Source organism: Monodelphis domestica, chromosome 5, assembly GCF_027887165.1.
Source record: "Monodelphis domestica isolate mMonDom1 chromosome 5, mMonDom1.pri, whole genome shotgun sequence".
NCBI lineage: Eukaryota > Metazoa > Chordata > Mammalia > Didelphimorphia > Didelphidae > Monodelphis > Monodelphis domestica.
The window spans coordinates 54,408,512-54,418,219 of NC_077231.1; the positions used below are offsets into that span (position 1 = coordinate 54,408,512).

At 47.8% G+C, this 9,708-nt stretch overlaps 1 protein-coding gene across 1 annotated transcript; it reads right to left on the reverse strand.

Annotated features, from left to right (window-relative positions):
• Positions 1-650: 650 nt before the first annotated feature.
• On the reverse strand, positions 651-9,344 carry PHLDA1 (pleckstrin homology like domain family A member 1). Its single transcript, XM_056800631.1, has 7 exons — positions 9,264-9,344; positions 8,857-9,093; positions 5,902-6,062; positions 5,724-5,843; positions 4,661-4,802; positions 3,526-4,547; positions 651-3,030 (listed from the first exon to the last, which is right to left on the reverse strand). Exons 1-6 carry the CDS (start codon positions 9,342-9,344, stop codon positions 3,567-3,569), a joined length of 1,722 nt encoding a protein of 573 aa, XP_056656609.1. The 3' UTR covers positions 651-3,030; positions 3,526-3,566.
• Positions 9,345-9,708: the final 364 nt, after the last annotated feature.

Sequence of the window (9,708 nt, forward strand, 5' to 3'; positions counted from 1 at the left end):
TCCTTCGAAAAGATCCAGAGGACCCCAATAACTCACCACTCACTGCTAATGTACAGAAAACAGCCAGCATGCTCACTGGTTGGGGAATGAGGTACTCATTGGACTGGTGACTCCCATCAAGAGCAAACTGGTACAGGAACCATGATTAAGCACCAAGGAGCATGGTGCCAGGTGAGTGGTCCAGAAGATACAGGGTTCAAATCCTGCCTCAGACATTACCTGTGTGATCTGGACAAATTACTTAACCTCTCTGGGCCTCTGTTTTCTCATCTGTATATGGAGGGAGTTATAGTCAATGACCTTGAAGGTCTTTTCCAATTCTGAAGCTAGGATACAGAGAAAGGACATCAAAAGTGGTGGGGGAAGTTTTCCTGTTAGAGGAACAATTTACCCTTTATTTAAACAAAAGGGATTTATATGCATTTTTTAAAAAAACACATTCATCTTAGCTATCTAGTACAAAGCTTACCCATAGCATATGAATTAGCGCAACCAAAAAAGTAAATGAGCTGCTGTGATAAATAGTGAGTTCCCTGTCATTTTAAGGGCTCAAGCAATGGACGGAAAATCTTTCAGGTATATTATTAAGTAGTTCCCTACATGAGAAAGGAAACCAGACAAAATGGCCCTCAAGGGCCTTTTCAAAGTGATGATTCTGAAACCATAAACCAATTTATTTGAAAAACTGATGGGTTAGCAGGGAGGCTAAGACCTGACGACTCTGGGGCAGGCCCTGCTAAAAAGTAGGAAAGCTGACTTTTCTTCCACAAGGAATAACAACAAATTGACTTTCTAAAGCAGTTGTTCCAGTCGATTTGGTTAAATCTGGATTAAGGTAAATCTTTCAGCTCTGACTCAAGCTGCAATCTACAATATAGTTTCCAGTCATAATCAAAGAGATACAGGTTAATGTCCTGATAATAGTTTTCAGATTGATTTGGGGGTTGTTGGGGTTTTCTTATTTATTTAAGAGATGTTCAAACTCTAAACCTTTTATCAGTTTAAGTTTTACCCCTCAAAAGTTATTAGACCTAGGGGCAACTAGGTGGCTCAGTGGATAGAGTGCCAGGTCTGGAGACAAGAAGTCCTGGGTTCAAATTTGACCTCAGATACTTCCTAGCAGTGCGACTCTGAACAAGTCACTTATCCCGGATTGCCTAGCCCTTACTGCTCTTGTGTCTTGGACCCAATACTGATCTATTCTAAGACAGAAGGTAAGGGTTTGTTTGTTTGTTTTTAAGTGATTAGACCTTAAAGCTACTACAAGGGTTGGGGGGGGAAGGAATTAGTTCTGTCTCTTTTGATTATATCTTACAAATTAGCCAAATGCCCACTAGAATGATGATGAAAAGAAGACCTAGGGCTGAAGAATTGAAAACTGATAGTTCTGTAGCCCAAAGAGTATTAGTAACATTTAAAGGCTTAAAAAGTATTTTTTCTACCTTTTAGGAAATACTGTACTTTCTCTCTCTCAAGCTCATTCTCTCTTTCACCCTCTTTCTCTCATTCTCTCTGCTCTCTCTGTGTTCCCCTCCTCATTCTATCTCTCTCACTCCCCCCCCCGCCCCCCGCCGCCATCTCCCCCAATCATGAGTCCTTTACTTTTTTCCCCTAAATTTCAGGGTTTTGTTATGGGTATATGAACAAATCATACTTCCCATACCTTTTCCCTTCTGGCAGTTCTTCAAAGCAAAAAGTTATGGATTTCTCTGAGCAATGCATTTTCACTACAAAAACTAAAAGTTATGGATGTTTGAACCCTTTCAAGTATTTACAACCTCACTTTAGATGGAGGAATTCTTCAAAATCATTGCAAAGAGGGTCAGAAAATGAAATTAAAGTCATACAATAGAGCCTTAGGAAAAGCAGAATCAGATGGGGCAAAAAATTGGACCAAAGTGTAAATGTTCTCTTTCCTGTTCCCATTTGGAAATAATTTAATTAAGCAGATATTTTTTTAAGTTAATACACAAAGAAGCCACAATCTAAAAGACTTCTTCTTAGGTCTATTTTATTTTTTAGAGGATGGCCAAAGTTTTTCACAAAATGACATTTTGTTCCTGGCCCATAAAGTTAAAAGAGAAATCTAATTCTTTAAAACAGCTGGGTATTTTTTTTAACCCTTACCTTCCATCTTGGAATCAATACTGTGTATTAGTACCAAGGCAATAGAGCAGTAAGGGCTAGGTAACTGGGTTAAGTGACTTGCTCAGGGTCACACAGCTAGGAAGCGCCTAAAACCAAATTTGAAGCTAGGACCTTCCATCGCTATTCACTGGGCCACCTAACTATCCCCCCCCCATTTTTAATAGATATTTGGAAACCAAGTTTCAATGTCTTTTTGTCCCCCTCTTTGGGAAGTTGCATTTAGAATATTAGATTCTCATACACAATCCTTAACACTTAATTGCTTTTAATGAATTTCTACCCAAAATAGAGCTCTAGGGGGAAACCAAATAAAAAACTTAAAACATCAAAGTGGTGGACTTGGCATGACAAACCATCCATCGGTCATAACAAACAGTATCCTTAGTAAAGTCTCCTTGAAATAAATAAATGGATTCTCAATGTCTCTTCCTGTTCCCTTTGCCTCCACCTTCCCACTTCTCCAAGGGTGGGGACTGATTATTATTAGCAAATGGAATTTGACAAAATGGTTCATTTCTGGAAAGTGGCCTACATTCAGAAATGTCTGAGAACAAGCATTTAAAAAACTAATAAATAATTGCAAATTAAAATACATAAAATAAAATCACAGTACATCATCTCTCCTAGAAGTGCAGCCATTCCAGAAGAGCCTCTCCAAGGTTCATAAATAATAGTCGAAGTCTTCAGGACTCGAAATTCTTCCCTGCATCATGAGGAGGCCCGTGCAGAAAACTAATTGGGATGGGGCGAGTCACAGGTTACCGCAGAGGTGACGTCCAAGATACTTAAGCCTGGTTGGGGTCCGGAGGACTTGTTTCTTTGAGGTTCCCGATCAACCGAAACGGGAGCTTTCAGTCTTGCCCAAGAGTTCTTTAGTTCAACCTGGAAAGTAACGAGTGACATTGAATGGCTGTGAGGGCTCTAAAGGCTCCCAGCGCCCCGTTCTTCTTCACCCAACGAGGCGCACGTTCTCGGACAATGGTCCCCCAAGCCCCCGCTCCGTGCCAGCCGGCCCAGACTCGCTGCGAATCCCTTCTGCCCTGCACTCAAGTCTCCCTCCGCCTGCCGCCTCTCTGCTTTCTAGAGCGCAATCTGTACGGTTTCTGGCTGCATCCCCAGCGCCAAGCACCCGGCCTTCCTCACACAAAAGTAGAAGATGCGGGGTGAACAGACTTGTCTGGTCTGAGCGTGTCCGGGACACGGAGAGACCCTGCCCGTCCCCAGTGCCTCCACTCCAGAAACTTGGCTTTCTCTTCTGTCCCCGTTGCCCACCCACCCTCGGCCCCCACTCCTCCTTCCGCAATCACTGTCCGGCCTGGGGAGCCGCGGGCATCCCGTTCTCCCCGGCCAGAGCCAGAGCCCCTCTCCCTCCCTTACCTGGTCGGACTCCGAGTAAGGGGGAAGTGCCCTCTACCCTCTCAGGCGGAGTTGGAGGTGCTGCGGAGAAGGCGGTGGCAGGGCTGCTGAGGTGGCGGCGGCTGCTGCGGGGGCTGCGGGTGCGGGTCCCGTGGGGGGTGCTGCTGCTGCTGCTGCTGCTGCTGCTGGACCAAGTGCTGCTGTTTCTGCCGGGTGGACTTCACGGCCAGGATCGCCTGGCGGTTCTTGTACTGCACCATCTGCAGTGTGATCTCGGCGTTCCAGCCCTGGTCCTGAGGGCAACGAAAGTCGATCTCTTTCCCCTCGGCCATGACCACGGTGAAGTACATGTACTTGCCCTTGCGTTCCACACAGTCGACCGTCTTCATGTTGGAGAAATGCAGCTCCTTGAGCTTGGCGGGCGGCTCGAGGCCAGCGACTGCTGCGGCTGGGGGACTGGGTTGGGGCTGCTCGGCCGCCGCCGCCTGCTGCTGCTGCTGCTGCTGGTGCTGCTGCTGCTGGTGCTGCTGCTGCTTGGGGGGGATGAGCAGCAGCCCTTCCTCGGTGAGGATGCAGCATTTCTTCTTCCACAGCTGCAGCAGCCCGTCGCTGCGCTTCTCCAGCACCCCCTCCTTCAGCGCTTTGCAGCCGCCGCTCTCCAGCATCCTCTCGGCATAGGGGTGGCCGCCGCCTCCGCCGCCCCTGCTCCTCCGGGCCGCCTCTCCTGCTCCTTGGCCTCCCCGTCCTCCTCGCCTTGCAGCCGCCGGCGCCGGGGGCAGCAGCAGCAGGCGGGCGCCGTCCTCCCCCCAGCGGCTCCCGCGGCCGCCCAAGCGGAAAGGGTAGAGGAGGCTGAGCAGGAGGATGCAGGGCAGGGCGGCTCGGGCGCCGGGGAGCTGCGTCCTGGGGTCCTGTCTGGGCTCGACTCCTGCCCGCTGCTGCTGCTGCTGCTGCTGCTGCTGCTGCTGCTGCTGCTGCTGCTGCTGCTGCTGCTGCTGCTGCTGCTGCCGCTGCCGCTGCTGCTGCTGCCTGCCCTCCCTTCCTAGCTAGCCGCTCACTGGAGACGAGTGGCGCTGCCCCCTCCCTGTGCTTTTGAATGGGCCATCCCTCCCGCCCCAGAGTGACACCCAGCGGAAAAGGCGGCTCCGCGCGCACCCACCCGCCCCCTGGCCCCAGTCAGCCAGCCCGACTGACGAACGGACTGCCCCGCTCGCTCTCCAGACAACGCTGGCTGCTGTCGGTGAACTTGGCTCCCTTCCAACCCCCGCCCGCGCCCTCCCCTCTTTCCTCTCCCCTCACTCCTAGGGGAGAGACGGGGAAAAGATGGTATAGGAGCGCCCCGTGCCCAGGAGAAACAGGGCAACGTGCCCAGCTGGCCTAAAGTCGTGCCCATTTCGAGGTTAGAGACAATGCCGAAGGAGCAGAAATCCTAGCTTCTCCCAAGATCTTCTAGGAACCCCTTCCCTGCCTTCTCCCAAAAAATGTGGGGAAAGGGGGAAAGGTTGGGAGTGGTGGGAGATCCTGCCACTGGGGTCGTACTTAAAGCACCAGTTCTTATCCTAGAATCTCCCCTACCAACTTCCTTTCCTTTTCTCTCTGTCTCTGTCTCTGTCTCTCTCTCTGTCTCTGTCTCTCTCTGTCTCTCTCTCTCTCTCTCTCTCTCTCTCTCACACACACACACACACACCACCACCACCACCACCACCACCACCAAAAAAAAAATTGAAAAAAGTGGAGGCTGAAATCGTAGGGGGGTAGGAGGAAGGGTTCCTGCCAAGGAGATCACGCTCCACTTCCGCCCTCAGGAACCAAACCTCTTCTCCCTGAAACCTCTCCTCCCCAAAAAAAGTGGGGGCCTGGGGATTCCACCCCTGCGAGGGCACTCAAACCCAGCTCTAACACTAACCCCCCCCCCCCCCCTTCCCATGCCTCTCAAAATGGAGAAAAGTGAGTGGTGCTAATGGGGGAAATCCTGCCACTTTCTTCGCTGTGGCCCACAGAAACAAGTCCTCTTCCAAGGAACCCCACCAACAAAGATGGAAAACAAGGGAAAGCACGCAGGTGGTAAGGGCTGCCACCACTGTGCCCACTCAATCACACTTCCACTGCAGCCCCACCCCAAACCTAACCCTTCTTGGAACCTCTACCTCCCCTCTCCAAAAAAAAAAAAAAATAGATTGCGCATAGTGGGGGATCCCTGTGGAGTTCACACACAATCACACCTCTCAGCCCTTCTGGGTTCATGGTCCTGGAAGGGTAACTGAGGAAAACGAGGCTGGAAGAGCCCGGAGCCCGCCTGGCAATCTTGCTTGCCAACAGCCACACAGGCTCTTCGGATTACTCTGAAATTGCCCACACCCAGCTTCTAAGAAACACGTTGGTGCCTAGGCACAGACGCACCTTCGCATGGGAAACCACTGGCCCCATTTGAATGGAGGAGAACTGATGTTTGCCAAACCAGCTTCCAGATGGGCTGGGTGGGCATATGAGCAAACTGTCCCGGCTGTACTTCCTTGCACTCCTTCCACTTCTCTAAGTGCAGAGGAGCTCCGTGCTAGGCACTGAGTGGGATACCAAAATAAAGCTGGCTTTTCATTGGGTTCCCATCCACTAAACATTCCAGAATGGTGACCTCCAGTGCCTTTCCCAGCCCTTTTCATCTGAGTTTGGATACTAAGGGGTAGAGACGAATCTTGTTTGTAAACACCAGCTTCTTTGGTACGGTTGGAAGATGATGGTCTTCTAAGAGCTAGACTACCAGCTTTTTTCTTTTCTTGAAAACAGAAAATGTGGCCTTTCCCTTTTTTTCTATGGTCCAACTGGCACTTTCCAATCTCCCAATAGCAACTCCTATGGAAATTGCTCCCAAAGAGGTTGAAGATAAGATTTCCCATCAATCACCACTTTTAGAGATGTGAGTGCAGATAAAGAAAGGAGGGGTACTTAGGAGCTGGGACCTTTCCAGTTTTGTGAGCAGAGAGGTCTGTAAACCTGAAAGCAGCACAGGAACCTACGATAGAAATCTGGCTCTCATGGTTAGCCTGTATCCGGGATGCCAAGGGATGCCAAGGGTTTGGAAGCAGCTGTCCTCTTGAAATGCCAGGTCCCGAGAGGAATTATCCCTAAAGAGGGAATCACCCCTTATGTTTTTAAATGAAATCCCCCCACCTAACATGGCAAATTATTCCCCTCTCTCTCTCCTTGCCAAGACAAGTGGGAAGTTAGTTGGTTTTTAAAGGAATCCACTAATTGGTCCAACCTTTTGACTGTGTGTGTTGTTCTTGGCTAATTGAGAAAAATCAAGTTAATAAGCACTTATTGCACTTACACAGTACTAGGCACTGAGAAACATCTTTACATTTATCCTGCTGTCCAAATTCGTTTTTGTCTGGGCAAATTCTTCTCCCAGACCTCCCCTTACATTACTGACTTGTAAATGATGCAATTATCTCCGATGTCATGTGTTTCAGTCACTCTGTTATGGGCAATGAATAGGACCATACATAACACAATAGTTTTTACAGGTGGATCCCATTATAATTCAAGCTAGAACTGGACTATCCTGCTCTTTGCATTCTTCCACTTATAAAATTCTGAGGCTGCCCAGATTCCAGTTTTGAATGTTTTGAAAAACCCCAAACATCCTAAAGATGGTGGGTTGGATGACATTTAAAGAGCTTTGGCCATTGTTTGGGAAGAAGGCACATTCCATCTGCTAAATGGTCTAGCTCTAGGTGGGCAGGGTCCTTTCCTTTTAGTAACTCTCTCTCAGGACAGAACTTTGCACACACCCTTTGGCTAGCACCTGTTTTGTGTTTTCACCTGAAATTACAGAAAAAGCCAGGATTTCCAGGTTGTAATTGCTGGAGAACTCTGCTCAGCAGAGTTTGGCACATAGCAAGGACTCGGGAAATACTTGTAAAGGGACCAACAACAACAACAACAACAAAATATATATAGAGAGAGAGACTTTAGAGATTTTAGGATTCTTGTGGATAAGTAACCTCTATCTCAATTTACTTACTGGCTTACTCATTGATTACTCAATGGCTATATTCAATTTTAACAAAGTTAAAGGTGCACTTTCAAAATATGTAGGGGAAAAAAGGCCCAATGGGGTGGGAATAAGCGAAGTGTGGGGGAGTTATAAGAGAGCCAGACCTAGAGATGGGAGGGCCTGGATTCAATTTGCCTTGTATGACCCTGGACAAGTCACTTAACCCCCATTGCCTAGCTTTTATTGCTCTTATGCCTTAGAAATGAAACTCAGTATTGATTCTAAGATGGAGGTAAGGGCTTTTTTTTTAAGCCAAATGAAAAGTGCATTAGAAAACATACTGCTTACAGTCAATTCTCAAAATCTGAACAGAGGTGCTTTATGTACTTCTATCCTTCTTTAAATGGCACAAAAAAAGCAAATTTATTCAGATAATAATAGATAACAGATTCTAATTTCAGACCCTGTGAAAGTGAAAAGAAAAGCCAGTTAATTGGCAAAGTGCCATTTATATTTCCTACAATCTAAGTTGACAAAAAGTTTTTCAGCTTTATTCAGGATTTTATGAAGCCATCATATGATGATAAAAAGCCTGACCTTGGTTAAGGGATCTGTTGTGCTGCTATTTATGAAGCATAATCGATTTCTAAAACTTGATCATTTGGAGGATGTAATTGGCCCCTGGATGAATTTTATTATCATCTATTGTCTATTTCCTTTAAAACAAATTAGTTTTCCTTTCTGTATGACACTGTGAGGAATATTTAAACAATGTCTGTAATATACAAGCTAGCTGTTTTTAATAGATTAATCCAAGAAATAATAGTAAATCTCCATGTAAATTAAGTGAAAAGGATTTACAGAAAATGTAGCCAAAAAAAATAATTATCAACCGTGCTTACTTAAATTCCTGGATTAAAAGGTTGTGGAAGATTCTGTTGAATGAATAAGAATCATTTCTTCTTCTCTCATTCCTCCCCTTTTTCCCCCTATTTTAAAGTGACTTGGGGGCAGCTGGGTGGCTCGGAGATAGGAGTCCTGGCTTTAAAGCTGGCCTCAGATACTTCCTAAATGTGACCCCCTGCCCTTCTGCCTTGTCCTAAGGTTATTTAAATGCAAGGCAATAAAAGCAAGTTTGACAAACGGCCGGGAAGACGGTCTACACTGTCACCATGACTCTCTCTTCTAGAGGCAGATAAGCCAGAATGTAGATCATCCCTTTATATAAAAGTCTACGCGCCTGTTCTGTGAAAGGGGGTTCTCGGCAGGTCCAACACCTCGCAGGAAGAACAGCCGATAGAGGCAGTATTTACAGGGGATCATTGGGGCTGAGACTTTCATGAGCCTGCTCTGTCCACCTCTCCATTAACCAAAGGTTCCACGGAGACTGCAGATTCTGGTTTCCACACAGCTTTAGGAATGGTCTTAAAGCGTACTAAGACAGTGGGATGCCCCAAGGTGGTAGAGCTCCCAGGAGCAGGAGCAGCAGCGGCAGCGGCAGCGGCAGCACGGGCTTCCAGGATAACTAAGGGAACGGCGCCCCCTCGTGGCCGCAACGAAGAACGCGCGAAGGAAGCAGGAGGGACTGGAAGGCGCTAGAGCGGGAGAGCGGAAGGCATCCTTAAAAGCGGGGCAGCGTACCTGTCCCAGAGTCGAGGAGACTCCTCTTGGAGTTCCTATCTGGCCTCAGACTCTTGCTAGCTGGGTGGCCCTGGCCAGGTCATTTTATAATGTTTTGCCTCATCTGTAAAACGAGGTGGGAAACGGAAATGGCAGTCACTCCAATGTTCGCCCCCAAAACGAGGCGGCGGTCAGGTGGGACTGAAACCAGCGACTGACAACACATCCCGGCGGAATGCAATGGCCAGACTACCGGCTTTGGAGAGAATGCGAAGATCCTGCCTGCCAACAGTGGCCTGAAAACGTCCTTCCAGCTCCTTGGGGAGCTCAGGTTCTTCTCACTCGAAATGTGGACCGGAGATGGCGTAAGGATTCCACATGGGTGAACCTATGGCAAAGGACCTTCGGCATCCCAGGAGGGTCTTTTCCAATCTAAGACGGCGTTGGGAATCCAAATAAGGAAAAAGCCACGGCTATACTTTAAAATTGGCTTTCAAAGCCAGTTGGCGAGCTATGAGGGAAACAATCACCATGGTTTGGTTTCTTTTTTTTGCCTTTTCACAAAAAGACACGAGGACCGACTAGTGAAG